The following is an 18,588-nucleotide window of genomic DNA, read 5'->3' on the forward strand; positions in this document are numbered from 1 at the left end:
TCAGGCCACCTGTTTATTCTGATTGAAATTCAGGAGGCAGCGTCCCACCCAGACCCTGTGCCCTTTCCCAAATTGCCCCGATGCAAAATAACCCCCAGCAACACATGCCAGCTGCTCTGTCCTGCCTCCCACCTTAATGCAACAAATGTTGTTCCGTGCTCAGAGAGGCGCTGTCCCGAACCCAGATGGCAATAATTAAGCTTTTTAGGAGCTATTGCATTTTTATTTGGGAAACAAGTTGCTCTTTTTATTTCCATGCGTTGTGCTTCAGTGGACCCGAACCTGGGACATTTTGGTAGAATAAAGGTGCTGTACAAATGCAAGTTGTTGTTATATTTGCTCAGGGACCTTTTTGTCAATGGCCATAATCCCAAGCAGTGTTTTGCTTCAGCTATTGTTTCTTCTGTACCTCAGCGCACTGTATCCTGGATCATTGCATGTGAGCTTGCACCTATCAATTGTTACCTGGTGGGTTAATGTGACAGATTGCCATGTGACCCATCTCCCCTCACCCACCATGCATTGATTGCTGGAAGAGTCCCATCTCCTCATGGTGGTCTTCCAATTTCTCTTGCTGGAGCACGGGGAGGAGAGGGAATATCCTTACATTTTATCCATGGCACCATCCCACAGCTGAATGTGGCATAGGCAAAGAATGGAGTAAGCAAGATTTATCGTGGCCACCATGCGTAAGGGGGTCCTTTGATCCCAGTGGGATCCTGGGGATAAGGAATTTTTTGGAAGCTGGTTGCAGTGAATGCATAAAGGAGCATGTTGACAATTGTGTTAGGAATTGTGCAGGAAAAAGGACTCCTTTACAAACTGACTCCAGGATGAAGAAGGCCGTTTGACAGCCGAGCTTATCCATTCCAGAAGAAACTCCTGTTCTCCTCTTGTCGTCATTTCTTAAAGGAGTCTAGGCTTTTCTGTCTCTGTTACCCAACCTGATGATGCAACTGCGAAGCACCTCGGCATGTTTCATTATCTCAAAGGTACTATGCACTTGGTAAGCTTCCCTCTGTAGTCTTCCACTAGGGAATGTTCACAGGTGGTGCACAACATGTGCGGTATATAAATATAAGTTGTTGTTGGTCCATTCCACACACTGCGACTGCGACAAATCTTAACGCCCCCCAGTGTTTAAAAGTCTGATATTTTCTGTCATGCTTTGTTTCCAGTTATCGATAAAGATACTTTTGTAGTTGCTTCAGTGGACCCAAACCAGTGGCCTTGTAAAGTCTGTTCTACCGTGTTCCAGGAACCCCAGCTTCTCACAGGTGAGACCAGCTACGTACTGAGTAGACTGCCACAGGAACTGCCGATGCTGCCTTCATTGCTTCTGAACCAGTGCATGAGTTTGTTTGATTGAGACGTATAAAAATCGTAAGGGGCTTGCTTGACAATGCGGATGCTGGGTAAATGTTTCTCCTGGCCTAGGGTTCTAGAACACAGGGGTCCCAGAAAATGCAGGACTGGGGCGAGGAGAAATTTCTTCAGTCAAAGGTTCGTGAACCTCCGGAATTCTCTGTCCCAGGGGAGCTGTCGCTGTTCAATTATACAAAATACCGCAGAGCTGGAAATCTGAGATAAAACAAAGTGCTGGTAAAACACTGGCAGGGAGAGAAATAGAGGTAACACTTTGACTGCAATGTGACTTCTACGTCACTCGATGACCAATTGTTGAGCATATTCAAGACCGAGGTCGATAGATTTTTTTGAGCACAAAAGGAATTAAGAGATGTGACAATGGAGCGGAGAGATAATGTTGAGGGAGAAGGTCAACCATAATCTTTCTGAATGGCGAAGCAGGCTGGAAGGCCGCATGAAGGGAAGTTGACTCCCAATGTTAACAGATCCTTCAAAAACAATCCAGGATGCAGATCCGCATCTTCCCCAAAAACGAATCACTTCTTCCTTGGGCTGCACCCTATCTGTGTACCAGGTTTCATTGCAATGCCTCCATTAGCTTTTGAGATTATATTGTTTACAAACAGACTATCAAACGGGCGAAAACATTGGACTGGATTATCCGTTCCCCTGGCCGCATGTATCTCAATGGCGTGCCGTTCGCTGGCGGCTGGATTCTCTCTTCCCGCCGCTTGTCAATGGGATTTCCCATTGAAGCCACCCTGCGCTTCCGGGAAACCCGTGGACGGGGGTGCGTTGCCAGCAGGAAAGGTGGATCGTAACAGCCAGAGAATTCCAGCCAATATCTCCACCCAATTTCAATAGCAATAGAACCAAAGGCGACACGAGGGAAAAGAGTTTTGGAGCGAGTTGTTACACTCTGGAATCAATGTCTGAAAGGGTGGTGGAAGCAGGGGTGGGATTTTCCGTTTTGCCGGTGCCCGGGGGTTTCCCGACGGCATGGGGCTGCTCCACAATGGAAAACCCCATTGACCGGCTGGCGTAACGGAGAATCCCGCCAGCGGGTCGGGGCAGAAATGTGGCACGGAGGGGCGGAGAATCAAGCCCCAGATCTAACAATAACATCCTTAAAAGGCCATGAAGAAAGAGCAGGGAAGTGAAGACTAAATGATTAGTTCTGCCAGAGTTACCACCCACACAGTGGGCCAAATAGCCTCATACTTTGCTGTATCATTCCATCATTCTACATAAAGAATGATAAACACCTGGGGATGACCTCCTGTCAGCACTCCAGTCATTCAAGAGTCAAGTGATATGATGGTGGATTGTAGTTATGTGAGGAAGGACAAGTGAGATGGGCTGAATGGCCTGACCACATTGCACCTTAGGTAGGATCCACAGCTGAAGTCCGTTTTGGGCGAATGGGTATTCATTCCAAAATTAATATTGAGTGTTGGATGAGACAATTGAAGCAGAATATGCAGGAAAAATACAGCAGAGTGGACCGTGACTTTGAACAACATGTAAAGTATCTGATGATGAATCTGCAGCCCGTTTAACAAAGCTCTCATCTCTCTGGGGATGTCAACAGAAATGAAAAAAAGTGGGGGAGATGTGAAATGGACCATCGCCTGCACAAAGCTAACATCACCTTCAGTCGGTGTTGAATCAAAACATTATAGTTTCAGGTTCTGACACACCTGCTGTATTGTCCCAGCATTTTCTGTCCCAATTTCATGACCTTTTTCACCGAACCTCCGTGATGATGGAGTATTCGCCGCCAGCTCTGCTTTGGCCATGGGCACTGTTGTTCATTGTTTAAAAATAGTATTTTGTTTTAAAATTTGGATTGCTGCAGACCATCTGATGAGCCACTTGGAGCAGGCTCAAGGAGTGCCAGCGCATTTGACTCCCGCTAAAGACACGGCTCCTCTCACCTCTGACCTGACCATCATTGAAGTTGCTGCAAATTTGGAACAGAAGCCAAGGGGCAGGAGGCCTCGGAAGCCGAAGTTACGTAGGGACGTGACTGAGCCATTGCCCCCAGACGTGAATCAGGCCACAGGTTTGGACTTCAGCTCTTTGTGGTTCTTGGAGAAAGAATGCAGTTTGAACTGGTGGTGAGGCGGGTGCCGATTAGTGCAGTGCCTGTGTGAGGGCTTGCAGGTGTGACGCAACCCCAGGTAGGCCTCATTCCTTCCCTGGACATGCCTCTCCATGAGAGCCGCCACTTTCTCAATGGATGAGGCTGTGCACTCGGAGCTAAGGGTCAAGGCAGAGCTCCATCATGTCAGAGACCCTGGCACGCAGACCCTCCCTAGGGGATCGCTGCCTGGTTTCCCCCCGCATCCTGCCAGACATCCAGCATTTGCCACCTTATTGATGTCTGCATAGACTCACCTTCCTCGGACTCAGCATGGTACTGGTCTCCAGCAGCCCTCCGACCTCCGCTTCCCTGGGTACTAAGGAGCACGGTGTGCCCTCACTGCTGTGCACTCCCGACTGAGCCGTCACCCTATTGCCCACCAATGGCTCAGTGCTGGTGCTCGGTGCTGATAGATGGTGTGCAGCGGGTGCATCTTGCGAGGTTTCCTGCTCCAGTGTCAAAGGAGGGTCGTCGGCATCCTGGCGAGCTCTGATGGACTGTTCATCTGAGGGATAAAAGCAAACGGTCAGAAACATCACTCTAGGGGCGGCACGATGGCACAGTGGTAAGTACTGCTGCCTCACAGCTCCGAGGACCCAAGCTCCCAGCTTAATGCCAGGTTTGGCCACCACCAGTGGCTGCTCTCTCCCTCCAAGTTGCTGAGGCTACATTTCTCCTGCAGGAAAGCGGGGAACTCTGTTGAGAACTCAACCCTCCCACCTCCAGCGCCATACCATGCTGCCCCCCCCAACTCGGGTCACCCCTGAGAGGCTCGAGAATGTTACCACTCCTTTGGGCACCTGACCCTTTGGTGGAGTCAGGGCTTTAGATTAATTTCTCCAATTTTGAGATGCACGGGCAGGTTCTGAGATTCCCTGAAACCTATACACATGATTGCAACCATGGACGGACACCCTTCCTCTGTCACCCACACTGGACAATGCCCACTCAAACCTTACCTGTGCCAATCACAGAAGGTCATTGAACCTTTTCTGGCACTGGACTGAGGTGCGCTGCACCATGTCAAGCCCGCTTTACCTCCAGTGCCACCTCTGCCCGGGTTTTCTTTGTTAGGGGGGTGGCCTCCTCCTTCCATCCCTGGATGACCTTCCTGGATGTCACCAACCCCCACAGGGCTCACAGACAGTCGTCACAGTACTGAGGGGCTTGCTGCCCACCTGCCTGGCGTGTCTTCCAGCAGATGACACTCTATCCTCGGGTTTCTTCAGCGGCCCCCGCAGACCCCGCTCACTCCATGCGGCCGCGATTCACGCCAGCTGCCACTTGCGTGATATCGTGAGCTTTCATTGATTTGCAGGAGGGACCGGGAAATGCAGCCTCTTTCGGTTTTGCCCGCCCAACGCGCACGCCACATGTGAAATCCTACCCCTAATGGAGCTGCAATGGACCTTAACCTGCGTATTATGTGTACTTAAACCTACGTCAAACACTAGTTTGACCCCCAATTGGAGCATTGTGCCCGGTTATGGGCACCACACTTCAGGAAGGACTTGATAGTTTTGGAAAGCGCACAGAAGGGATTTACTGAAATGGTTACAGGGATATAAAGGTATTTCACACAACCCGCAGTTAGGATTTGGGATGCCCTCCCAGATAGGGAGGTGCGTACAGGTTCAATAGTCACCTTAAAGAGAATCGGATAAGCACTTGAAGAAGAAAAAAATTGTAGGGATATGGGGAAGGAGCAGGCAAGAGGGACTAACTGGATTGCTCTTCAACAGGGACAGCACAGACATGATGGGTAGAATGTGCTCTCCTAGCCTGTAATTCTGATCATTGAAAAGAGTAGAATCCGGGTCCCAGTGGGGAAATAATAGCCTTATGACTTATCTCTGATTCCTTTTCCCACGTTTTCTTGCAGTGACTGTGAGTGTTGTCAAAACTTCTTCAGCAGTTGTATCCTTGGAAACGCCTGCAAGTGAAGGAAAATTGGGTGAAGTGTTAAATCATGGAAAGATATTGCGAAACGGCCGTCATGTGCGTCCCAACTTGAGGCAAATCCCAAGAAGGTGAGGATTTTGTTTACTTGTCCCTGCCTCTCCAGCAACTAGCCCATTCGGGTGAAGAAGTTGGGAAATACGTATTCACGAAGAGGACGTTAAAAGTGTGGATTGTCTGTCACCAGCTGAATTAATAATTTTAAATCTGGGCACAGCCGAGGCAGGGATACAGGTCAGCCATGATTCCCTTGAGTAACGGAGTAGGCTCGAGGGGCTGAATAGCCTAGTCCTCTCCCTATACACACTAACATTTGAATAAGCTATTTCATGAGATGTGGGCGTCGCTGGCTAAGCCAGCATTTATTACCCGTCACTAATTGCCCTCGAGGAGGTGGTGGGTGAGCTTTTCGGAAGAGAGTTACAGGATTTTGACTCAGTGAGGAATTAGCAAGTCAGGATGATGTGGTTTGGCGGGGAACTTGCTGTTCCCGTGCATCATAGATTATATATCACAGAATTTACAGCGCAGAAGGAGGCCATTCGGCCCATCGAGTCTGCACCGGCTCCTTGAAAGAGCACCCTACCCAAGCCCACACCTCCACCCTATCCCCATAACCCAGTAACGCCACCCAACACTAAGGGCAATTTTGGACACTAAGGGCAATTTAGCATGACCCATCCACCTAACCTGCACATCTTTGGACTGTGGGAGGAAACCGGAGCACCCGGAGGAAACCCACGCACACACTGGGAGAACGTGCAGACTCCGCACAGACAGTGACCCAAGCCGGGAATCGAACCAGGGACCCTGGAGCTGTGAAGCAATTGTGCTATCCACAATGCTACCGTGCTGCACCTGGTGCCCTTGTGCCCCTAGGGAGTTCCAAGTGGATCTGTTGGGACAAGACCAGTAGCATTTCTTAATCCAGATCTGGTCTTGTGATTTTTGTGCCGTGCAGCCGGGATTAATGTTGTATACTCTTGCACCATCCCACAGGACTGACACACGCAGAAAGATTTTGAGGGGTCTGGGTGAGCAGCGAGTCTATCAGTGTCACCTCTGCAACAAGTTCTTCAACAACAGCAGCAACCTGAAGCGACACATTCGTTCCCATGGTAATGCCACTGTTTTAACACCCTGTGATTTAAAAGATACAAATGCACCCTCCCCTCCCCCCCCAATTGTTATATAATAAGTAAACATTCTGCCCTTTATTCTGGGGGTGATGCCCCCTGGTGGGGTACAGCATCGGGGCACTTGCCTAGTCTCTGTCGTTGTGGTTATTTTGCACGTGCGAGTCTGGACAGTGAGCGCTGATAAACCATTTAATTGAAGGAGGAGGAGCCCACTCTTGACCTCATCCAGAGCTCACAGAAGGGCACTGTTATAACCTGCCTGCTTACCATTGGCTGGGGACTAATGACAATCCCACAATCCTGTGGGAGTATGAGCTTCCCCAATGAGGGGGGCAGAGAAATCATTAGCAGACTCCCTGTATAAATAAAGCTGGACAGTTTGGAACCAGCAGGAAGGAGTGAGCAGCAAGCGAAGTTGCTGTTGTATATATAAATTATTGTAAATAATTGTTATTTCTTTATATCCTTAAAACTCGTGCTGGATTCTTCGTGGCCCTCACAAAACTGGCGACGAAGGTTAAAGTGAATAGCTGTCTACACTGCTGAAGCCACCTCCCTGGATTTTTGTTGGATACAGGTTGGAAGTTGTTTTCTATTATACCATGCCTCTGTACGGACGTTTGGATGTTTTTGAATCTGCGCTGGAAAGCTGGAACCAGTACGCACAACGGATGCAACGGATTTCCGGGCAAACAATATCACCGAAGCCGAGGGCCAGGTGGTCATATTGCTCACCGCCTGCGGCCCGCATACGTTTGGGGTGATTAGGAGCCTTACGTACCCAGCTGCGCCGGACACCAAAACGTTTGATGAACTTGTGAATTTAGTGGGGCAACATTTTAACCCAACCCCGTCCACGATAGTCCAACGTTACCGGTTTAATACCGCTGAGAGGACCCCAGGAGAATCCCTTGCTGACTTTCTATCCAGGCTACCCAGGATTGCTGAGTACTGTGACTATGGTGACACCTTGTCAGAAATGTTACTCGACCGTTTGATTTGCGGTATTAACAATGCGGCCACCCAGAGAAAGTTGTTAGCTGAGCCAACATTGACTTTTCAACAGGCCATTCAAATAGTATTGTCCCGAGAGAGCGCAGAACGAGGAGTGCAGGAGCTACAGGGAATGGAGGTGCATGCCTTGGGGCGCAACCCCTTCCGCCCGAAAATGTCCCCCCCGCACTCCTGCGGTACCTTGGGCAAGGCGACGTCCGGATCAATGCCAGTGGGCGTCGGACATTCCTCCCCGAAGGGAACCTTCTCCAGAACCAATGGATGAGGAGCCATGTCCGTGTCAGACTTGTAGGCGCCGACCCCGTCGCGGATGCCGGTCCTGGGGGTGCCAGAGGTGCCGTCGTTCCGACCGAAACTGGGACCAGCCCAGGGGCAGTACCTTCCATGTGGATGAACCTGCGGCGACTACTCCTGAGGACGTGGAGACGGAGGACGACTGCCTGCAGCTGCATTGTATGGCAGCTCTCCGTGTGGCCCCCATTAAGGTGACAGTATGGGTCAATGGTCACCCGCTTGAGTTGGACACTGACGCAGCGGCCTCTGTGATCGCCCAGAGGACATTCGACCGCATCAAGCAGGGTATACAGACCCTTACATTAACCGACACACAGGCCAGGTTGGCCACCTACACAGGGGAACCATTGGACATTGCAGGAACTACGATGACCCCTGTTGTTTATGGATACCAGGAGGGGCGTTTCCCACTTATCGTGGTGCGCGGCCATGGGCCCAGCCTGTTGGGTCGGGACTGGTTGTGCCATTTACGGTTGCAGTGGCAGCACATCCTCCAAACAGTTTCTGGAGGGTTGACTGAGGTGCTAGGACGATACCCAGATGTATTCCAGCCCGGTTTGGGGAAAATAAAAGGGGCCGTAGCCCATATCCAAGTCAAACCAGGAGCCACGCCGCGCTATTTCCGGGCGCGTTCGGTGCCTTGCGCCTTGCTCGAGAAGGTAGAAGGGGAGCTCACTCGTTTGGCGACTTTGGGTATTATCAGGCCCGTCCGTTTCGCTGACTGGGCAGCACCAATTGTACCTGTAATGAAGCCAGATGCCACAGTTCGCTTGTGCGGCGATTATAACCTTACAGTGAATACGGCTTCCCGACTCGACCGATTTCCAATGCCTCGCATAGAGGATCTCTACGCGAAGCTTGCAGGCGGACTCTCGTTCATAAAATTAGATATGAGTCACGCCTACCTACAGTTGGAGCTGGACCCTGCCTCCCGACCATATGTAACGATTAATACACACCGGGGCCTGTATGAATATACACGTTTGCCCTTTGGAGTATCCTCTGCCCGCGCTATTTTTTAACGTGTTATGGAGGGCATTTTGAGAGGTTTACCGCGTGTCGCTGTCTACTTAGATGATGTTTTGATCACGGGGACGTCGGAGCAGGGACATTTTGAAAATCTGGAGGCTGTCCTTAGACGCCTTTCGGAGGCTGGAGTCTGTTTACGTCACACAAAGTGCGTCTTTCAGGCGAAGGAAGTAGTCTACCTGGGTTATCGGGTGGACTGCGAAGGTTTGCACCCCGTCGCAGAGAAGGTGCCCGTGAGTCAGCGGGCCCCCGCCCCGACTGACACTTCGCATCTTCGTTCTTTTCTCGGCCTCGTAAATTATTACGGGAAGTTCCTCCCCAATCTGGCAACTACGCTGGCCCTGTTGCACCTTCTGCTAAAGAAAAATCACACCTGGGTTTGGGGTCAGCCGCAAGAAACCGCTTTCCTGCGGGTAAAACAACAATTGTCGTTGTCTGGGTTGCTAACCCACTATGATCCTGGAAAGCCCTTGAGTAACGGAGTAGGCTCGAGGGGCTGAATAGCCTAGTCCTCTCCCTATACACACTAACATTTGAATAAGCTATTTCGCGAGATGTGGGCGTCGCTGGCTAAGCCAGCATTTATTACCCGTCACTAATTGCCCTCGAGAAGGTGGTGGGTGAGCTTTTCGGAAGAGAGTTACAGGATTTTGACTCCGTGAGGAATTAGCAAGTCAGGATGATGTGGCTTGGCGGGGAACTTGCTGGTGGTGCTGTTCCCGTGCATCATAGATTGTATATCACAGAATTTACAGTGCAGAAGGAGGCCATTCGGCCCATCGAGTCTGCACCGGCTCTTGGAAAGAGCACCCTACCCAAGCCCACACCTCCAGCCTATCCCCATAACCCAGTAACGCCACCCAACACTAAGGGCAATTTTGGACACTAAGGGCAATTTATCATGGCTAATCCACCTAACCTGCACATCTTTGGACTGTGGGAGGAAACCGGAGCACCCGGAGGAAACCCACGCACACACGGGGAGGATGTGCAGACTCCGCACAGACAGTGATCCAAGCCGGTATCGAACTTGGGACCCTGGAGCTGTGAACAATTGTGCTATCCACAATGCTACAGTCAGTTGCGGGCATTTTCCTACAAGCTGTCAGAATTCAGCTTGGAAGACGGTATCCTCTTGTGGGGGACGCGTGTGATTGTCCCGGAAAAAAGACAGGACCTGATACTAAGAGACTTGCACAATGGGCATCCAGGTGTAACCAAAATGAAAATGTTGGCCCAGAGTTATGTCTGGTGGCCAGGTCTCGACACCGACATTGAGAAGATGGCCCAAAACTGCTCCGTTTGACAGGAGCATCAGAAGTTTCCGCCAGCCACCCCCTACATCACTGGGAATGGCCAGGGCGGCCTTGGGCACGCTTGCATGCAGATTTCGCCGGCCCTTTTCAAGGTACCATGTTCCTTCTATTAATCGCCGCCCAGTCTAAATGGCTAAAGGTGCATAAGATGCTAGGCACAACGTCCTGCGTAACAATTGAGAAGATGCGTTTGTCTTTTAGTACGCATGGCCTCCCCGAGGTGCTGGTCACGGATAACGGCACTCCATTCACAAGTGAAGAGTTTGCGAGGTTCATGAAGATGAACGGCATACGCCATATCCGCACTGCCCCTTACCACCCGGCTTCAAATGGGTTGGCGGAGCGCGCAGTGCAGACATTCAAACGAGGCCTAAAGAAGCAGTCTTCCGGGTCAATGGACACGAGACTGGCTCGCTTTTTGTTTTCGTATCGGACCACCCCCCCATGCGGTGACTGGGGTAGCTCCCGCAGAACTCCTAATGGTCCGGAGACTTCGCACCCGCCTTAGCATGGTTTTCCAGGATATTGGCGCAAAATTATGCCGCACACAAGAACGGCAGGGACATGGTTTTTCTCGGCATCGGCCGATTCGGCAGTTTGCGCCCGGTGACCCAGTGTTCGTTCGGAATTTTGCTGGTGGTGCCCAGTGGGTCCCTGGCGTAATCTTTCGCCAAATGGGCCCTATATCTTACCAGGTGCAAGCCCAGGGTCGTCTCATGCGCAAATATGTAGACCACGTTCGGTCCTGAAGACTTCCCTTCCAAAGATTCCCCGCCCCCGGAGCTCATTTCTACAGCCACAGAGACCAGAGACAATGGAAAATAGTCCTCACAATCTTCCTCTGGTGCCTTATTCAAATCCTGCGCAGGTCGTTACAGAACCGCGTGGAGATAGAGACGCCGAGATGACGGAGGCAGCAGACTCTGACTCCAAGACGGAGACACAGGACGCATCAGTGGGGGAATCCTCGGGCCCACGGGCCGTGGATGTACAACTGTTACGCCGTTCATCACGGAAGCGCCGGTCTCCGTCTCGTTGCACGCCGCCCGATCCAGCACCTCGTGCAAATGGTGTCCGAGAGCCTGCGCCAAAACGAGTCCGACGCCCTCCTTCGCCAGGGTCTTCGGTGGATTCCTTGGACTTTGGGGGGGGGGGGAAGGGATGTTACAACCTGCCTGCTTACCATTGGCTAGGGAATAATGACAATCCCACAATCCTGTGGGAGTAAGAGCTTCCCCAATGAGGGGGGGCAGAGAAATCATTAGCAGACTCCCTGTATAAATAAAGCTGGACAGTTTGGAACCAGCAGGAAGGAGTGAGCAGCAAGCAAAGTTGCTGTTGCTGTTGTATGTTTCACCTGAGGAAGGAGCAGCGCTCCGAAAGCTAGTGATATCGAAACAAACCTGTTGGACTGTAACATGGTGTTGTAAGACTTCTTACTGTGCTCACCCCAGTCCAACGCCGGCATCTCCACATCATGTATATATATATATGTTATTGTAAATAAATGTTATTTCTTTATATCCTAAACTCATGCTGGATTCTTCGTGGCCCTCACAAAAGGTACTTTTCACCAATAACCGCTGGAAAAGCAGACAGCTGTGATAATACAAAGTAGGTCTCCCTCTACGTGCATAGCACAGGTTAGACACAGAGCAAAGCTCGCTCCACAATGCTTCATAAAGAATTCCCAGGTGAGCTATAACATGGGTTAAATACAGGGAGACCCAACTGAGCTGCCTTCCCGTGTGCCACCAGGTCAGGAACAGGCTTTTTCCACTGTCGTCTAGGTCAGATATAATAAGGGATAAAAAAGGAACAAAGTTCCTTCCAGATTACTATGTTAAGATCACATATAGGGGCAGCATGTGGCGCGGTGGTTAGCACTGGGACTGCGGCGCTGAGCACCCGGGTTCGAATCCCGGCCCTGGGTCACTGTCCGTGTGGAGTTTGCACATTCTCCCCATGTCTGCGTGGGTTTCACCCCCACAACCCAAAGATGTGCAGGTTAGGTGGATTGGCCACGATAAATTGCCCGTTAATTGGAAAAAAAATAATTGGGTACTCTAAATTTTTTATTTTTTTTAAATCACATTTAACAAGTAGAACATGCAGGGTAAAATTCCTTCTACAGACATCATCATACAAGTAATAAAGTTATAACTAGAATCGCTGTTGCGGAATGACCCACTACATTCTTTGGCCGTGATTTAACGCCCAGAACAACAGAGTTCCATTCTGGACATGAATTTCTATCAAACGAGACTCTGCTTTTTTTTTTAACATCCGCGAAGAACGCCCACCAAGGCCGCACTAACTTCACTTCCTGCACTGACGGGCTGAGCTCATCAGTGTACGGAGAGATCGGGGCTCCATTTTTAAATGCCGGATGATCTCTCAACGCCCCCCCCCCCCCCCCCCCCCCCCCCCCACCTTGCGGCATCCCCACTGCAGCCTCTGGACCCCTCCCCCTCAACTTATCCCTCAGGGGGTCCTCGAGCCTCCTCTTCACCCCACCTCTTAAGGACAGGGCACCCTCGGGCCCAATCCCTGACGCGAGCAACCTGGCACCTTGGCACTGCCAGCTGGGCACCCGGGCAGTGCCACTGCCAGGATGCCAGGCTGGCACCGCCAAGGTGGCCAGCGGGAGTGCCAAGGTACCATCCTGCCCAGAGCCTGACCACCCGGTGGGCCTCCGATGGCTTGGGAGACCTCCCCAGCTGCCGTTACGCCTGGTCCACGTTTGTGTGGACCAATGCTAAACGGTGCTATGACATGGTCTCCCAGGCGCTGCCGGTAGTTCCTGGGCCTCGGGAGAATAGGGCCCCGGCATCACGGCTCATTTAAATATGTAAACCTGGATCTTCCCCTCATACTGGCATGATCTTGTTCGATCTCGCGAGGCGTTCCGAGCGTCGGAAATCTCGCAATAGGCTTCTCGTGTCGGGTGAGATGACGCCTTTCAATCACGCCCTTTATGTACCGTCCTGTCCTGTCAAATCACCAACAGGCCGATTCCATTGAGCTTCCCTTGCTCAGGACTACTGACCAGTGCCGGGTTGCCCCTTTGAAAACAGGATCAGGACGTGTTCATGTGATTCTCCTCTGCCAACAGGTGATAAGCTTTACAAGTGTGATGAATGCGAGAAAGAGTTTAGCCGGAAGGAGAGTCTGAAACAACACGTCTCCTACAAGCACAGCAGGAATGAGGTGAGAACTGTATCGCTGACACAAACGTCCCCATCACTGAGTTCCAGCACAGTAAAGGAAGCAGATTTTACTACAGTTAGTTAGTTGGCTTGGGCAGGAACATAGTGCTCCCTCCTTCACCTCTGTGTTGTGCAGAAGGAGAGGATATCAAGCAGACCTCATAGATCTCTTGTGATGTGCTTTGTAACTACCAGGAAGGAGACTTTTGTTTCTGATTTTAAAGCCTTGATTCAAGGTCATCACAATGTTGAAAAGATTAACAGAGAAGATGAGGTAAATCAGGAAGTGGTTTGGGTAGATCTCTGTGCTCTAAAGTTCCATGTAAGACATGTGCTTTTTAAAACTCACTCAGGGGATGTGGGTGTCACTCGCAAGGCCAGCATTCATTGTCCATCCCAAATTGCCCTTGGGAAGGTGGTGGTGAGCTGCCTTCTTGAACCGCTGCAGTCCATGTGGCTGTTAGGCAGGGTGTTTCAGGATTTCTACCCAGCGACAGTGAAGGAACAGTGCTATATTTCCAAATCAGAATTGTGAGTAGCTTGGAGGAGAACTTCCAGGTGTTGGTGGTGTTCCCATGTGTCTGCTGTCCTTGTTCTTCTCGATGGGAGTGGTCATGGGTTTGGAAGGTGCTGCCTAAGGAGCCTTGGTGAGTTCCTGCAGGGCATTTTGTAGATGGTACACACGGCTGCTACTGTGCATCGGTGGTGGAGGGAGTGAATGTTTATGGAAGGGATGCCAGTCAAATGGACTGCTTTGTCCTGGATGGTGTTTAACTTATTGAGTGATGTTGGAGCTGCACTCATCCAGGCAAGTGGAGAGTATCCCAGTACACACTTGACTTGTGCCTTGTAGATGGTGAACAGGCTTTGGGGAGTCAAGAGGTCAGTTACTTGCCGTAGGATACCTAGCCTTTGATCTGCTCTGGTAACCACAGTATGGCTAGTCCTGTTCAATTCCTGGTCAATGGTAACTCTAGGATGTTGATTGTGGGGGATTCAGCGATGATAATGCCATTGAATGTCAAGCGGCGGTGGTTAGATCCACTCTTGTAGGAGATGGTGTGTGACATGAATGTAACTTGCCACTTGTCAGCCCAAGCCTGGATATTGTCCAGGTCTTGCTGCATTTGGACATGGGCTGCTTCATTATCTGAGGAGTCACGAATGGTGCTGAACATTGTGCAGTCATCTGCTAACATCCCGCCTTCTGACTTTATGATGAAGCAGCTGACAATGGATGGGCTGAGGACACTACCCGGAGGAATAATAATCTTTGTTAGTGTCACAAGTAGACTTACATTAACACTGCAATGAAGTTACTGTGACACTCCGGCGCCAGTTTGGGTACACTGAGGGCGAATTCAGAATGTCCAATTCAGCTAACAAGCACGTCTTGGGACTTGTGGGAGGAAACCGGAGCACCCGGAGGAAACCCACGCAAACACGGGGAGAACGTGCAGACTCCGCACAGACAGTGACCCAACCGGGAATTGAATCCGAGTCCCTGGTGCTGTGAAACAGCAGTGCTACCCACTGTGCTACCGTGCTGCCCATCACAGAATAACACAATGCAGAAGAGGCACTTCAGCCCATCGAGTCTGCACCGAGACATGAAAAACACCTGACCTGCCTACCTAATCCAATTGGCCAGCACTTGGCCCATAGCCTTGAATGTTGTGACGTGCCAAGTGCTCATCCAGGTACTTTTTAAAAGATGTGAGGCAACCCGCCTCTGCCCCCCTCCCAGACAGTACATTCTACACCAGCACCACCCTCTGGGTAAAAAGCTTCTCCTTAAATCCCCCCTAAACCTCCTGTCCCTCACCTTGAACTTGCATTCCCTCATGACTGGCTCTTCAACTAAGGGGAACAGCTGCTCCCTATCCACCCTGTCCATTCCCCTCAAAATCTTGTACACCTCAATCAGGTCGCCCCTCAGTCTTCTCTGCTCCAATAAAAACAACCTAAGCCTATCCAACCTTTCGTAAATTAAATGTTCCGTCCCAGGCAACATCCTGGTGAATCTCCTCTGTACCCCCTCCAGTGGAATCACGTCCTTCTTATAATATGACGACCAGAATTACACACAATACTCCAACTGTGGCCTCACCAAAGTTCTATACAACTCCAACATGACCTCCCTGCTCTTGTAATCTATGCTTTGATTGATAAAAGCAAGTGTCCCATATGCCTTTTTCACCACCCTATTAACCTGCCCTTCTGCCTTCAGTTATGTATGGACAAACTCGCCAAGTTCCCTTTGCTCCTCAGAGCTTCCCAGTGTCCAGCCATTCATTGAATACTTGCTTGTCACATTGCTCCTTCCAACGTGTACCACCTTACACTTTTCAGGGTTAAATTACATCTGCCACTTTTCTGCCCATTTGAATATCCCGTTATTCCTGTAACGCAAGACACTCAACCTCACTGTTAACCACCCGGCTAATCTTTGTGTCATCTACAGTGACTGATCCTACCCCCCACATAGTTATTTATGTTGTTTATATAAATGATGCATAATATGGGCCCCTGCACAGATCCCAGTGGTACGTCTCTGAACACTGGCTTCCAGCCACTAAAACAGCTGTCTGTCATCACTCTCGGTTTCCTACAACTAAGCCAATTTTGAATCCACATTATCAAATTACCCTGTATCCCATGTGCTTTTGCCTTCTTTATAAGTCTCCCATGTGGGATCTTGTCAAAGTTTTTGATGAAATCCATATAAATGACATCAACTGCACCACCTTCATCTACACTCCTCTTCAAAAAATTCAGCAAATTTGTTCGGCGTGACAAAGCCATGCTGACTATTCCTGATCAAATCTTGCCTCTCCAAGTGGAGATAGATTCTCTCCTTCAGACTTTTCTACAATAGTTTCCCTATCAACTCCTGCAGTGATGTACTGGAGCTTAAATGATTGACCTCCAAAAACCACAACCATCCTCCTTTGTCCTAGGTTTGACTCCAAATGGAAAGAGATTCCCCCCTGATTCCAATTGACTCCAGTTTTGTTGGGGCTCCTTGATGCCACACTCAGTTAAATGTTCCATCTTCGGCAACATCCTGGTGAATCTCCTCTGTACCCGCTCCAGTGCAATCACATCCTTCCTATAGTGTGGTGACCAGAATTGCACACAGTACTTCAACTTGCTATCAAGGTCGGACACTCTCACCTCACCTCTGGTGTCCAGCTCTATTGTCCATGTTTGAACCAAGGCTGTTAAGAGGTCAGGAGTTGAGTGGCCCTCATGGAACCCAAACTGAGCGCCAGTGAGCAGGTTATCGGTCAGCAAGTGTCGCTTGATTGCACTGTTGATGATCCCTTCCATTACTTTACTGATGATCAGGAGTAGACGGATGGAGCAGTAATTGGGAGAGTTGAATTTTTCCTTTCCGTGTGCAAGACATACCTGAGCAATTTCTCACATTGCCAAGTCAATGCCAGTGCTGTGGCTGTACTGGAACAGCTTGGCTAGGGGTGCAGCAAGTTCTGGAGCACAAGCACTATTGCCAGAACCTTGTCTGGGCCCGTGGCATGCGTAGTATCCAGTGCATGCAGCCATTTCTTGATTTCATATGAAGTGAATCGAATTGGCTGAATTCTAGCATCTATGATTGTAGGGACCTCCGGAGGAGGAGGCCAAGATAGGTCATCCAAAATGTTACATGTGCAAGGTCAGTGTTCAAACAGGCAATATTGACTAGACACTCCATTTTAAAATGTAACTCAGACAAAAACAGAAAATATTGGGACAATCTCAGCAGGTCTGACAGCATCTGTGGAGAGAGAAGGGAGCTAACGTTTTGAGTTTGGATGACTTTGTCAAAGCTGGAGAGAACTGGAAATGGGGTCAGATTTATACTGTTGGGGGGGTGGGGAGAGGAGGGGTGCAGCAGTGGGGCTGGTTAGGGGGCAAGCGATAGGTGGAGATTGGAAAGAAGTGGACAGAAGAACGAAGGGACTGTAATTGGTAATGATAATGACTGAGAAGGGTGCGATGGTGGCACATTAAGAGATCAGAATGTTTTTTTGTTTTTTTAATGTTTTTATTCTCCATTTTCACATTTTCCTTCAAAATTTACATCCCACCCACAAACAGTAAACGGTAACAAATACAAAGTCAATCCCCTTAACAATACCAACAATCCCATCCTCCCACCACCCCAAACAACGGCCCACCTGTCAATATATGCATCCAATAAAACAAGCCCTCCCACGGTGGAAACAAAAAAACAAAAGAGAAAAAGAAAAAGGAGTCCGGGACCACCCATGGTCATCATTGACCGATAGAGTCCACTCCCCCACCCCCCAACACTCAACGCCATCCAACCTCTGAAAGAGTACCGTACATGATACCCAAGAGTTGTACACCCCCCCCCCCCACCCACCCCCCCCCCCCCCCCCCCGCCAGTCTCCAACTCTTCCCGTCCACTGCCTCTTGTAAAACTCCTCTCCCCAACCTCGGTTCCTTCCCCCCCCCAACTTTCCACCCCGGCTAGACCACTCGGACCCTGTTCTGCCAGGCTCCGATGGCCGCAGCCCCTCCCCCCACCTCACTCCCGTTCACTGGCCGGCTTAAACCGGCCAGCGTGGAGGCCCCCGCCCGGGTCCCTTTCCCCCTTGCCCGGCCCTAGGAAAGCCCAGAAATCCCCTTTTAGCACACAAACCCCGCATATCCACCTACACCCAAAAGCGCCCTCATTTCGAGTGAAAGTCCCATCACTTCCCTTGTCCAAATATATACAACATTGGCTCCTTTAGCCCATACACCCAGACGCAGTGAAACAAAAAAAGAAGTAAAATACAGTCATGAGGTCACATCGGCACATGGCCATTCCTCAATTTGTCAGTTCTGCCACAGTCCTTCTGCCTTCGCAAATTCCTCCGCTGCTTCCACCGTTCTAACATAAAAGTCCCTGAGCTTGTAAGTCACCCTCAGCTTCGCTGGATTATACAATGCCGCACTGCACCTTGCTAATGTACAGTGCCCTCTTCACCCGGTTGAAGGCAGCCCGCCTCCTCGCCAGCTCCACCGTAAAGTCCTGGTATACACGTATACCAGCTCCAGCCCACTGCACCACCTGCTTCTGCTTGGCACAGCTCAGGACC

The 18,588-nt window shown here is 50.3% G+C and overlaps 1 protein-coding gene across 4 annotated transcripts in view; it reads left to right on the plus strand.

The window, feature by feature from the left end:
- The window catches only part of prdm15 (PR domain containing 15), an 83,657-nt gene that overhangs the window by 38,592 nt on the left and 26,477 nt on the right, over positions 1 to 18,588 (plus strand). For all 4 annotated transcript variants that reach the window (XM_072513176.1, XM_072513178.1, XM_072513179.1 and 1 more), the window contains exons 8-12: positions 1,179 to 1,277; positions 3,227 to 3,433; positions 5,397 to 5,544; positions 6,473 to 6,591; positions 13,381 to 13,475. In XM_072513176.1, coding sequence (XP_072369277.1) covers positions 1,179 to 1,277; positions 3,227 to 3,433; positions 5,397 to 5,544; positions 6,473 to 6,591; positions 13,381 to 13,475 — 668 coding nt within the window. The remainder of the gene's footprint in view (positions 1 to 1,178; positions 1,278 to 3,226; positions 3,434 to 5,396; positions 5,545 to 6,472; positions 6,592 to 13,380; positions 13,476 to 18,588) is intronic.

This window comes from Scyliorhinus torazame, chromosome 8, assembly GCF_047496885.1.
Source record: "Scyliorhinus torazame isolate Kashiwa2021f chromosome 8, sScyTor2.1, whole genome shotgun sequence".
Lineage (NCBI taxonomy): Eukaryota > Metazoa > Chordata > Chondrichthyes > Carcharhiniformes > Scyliorhinidae > Scyliorhinus > Scyliorhinus torazame.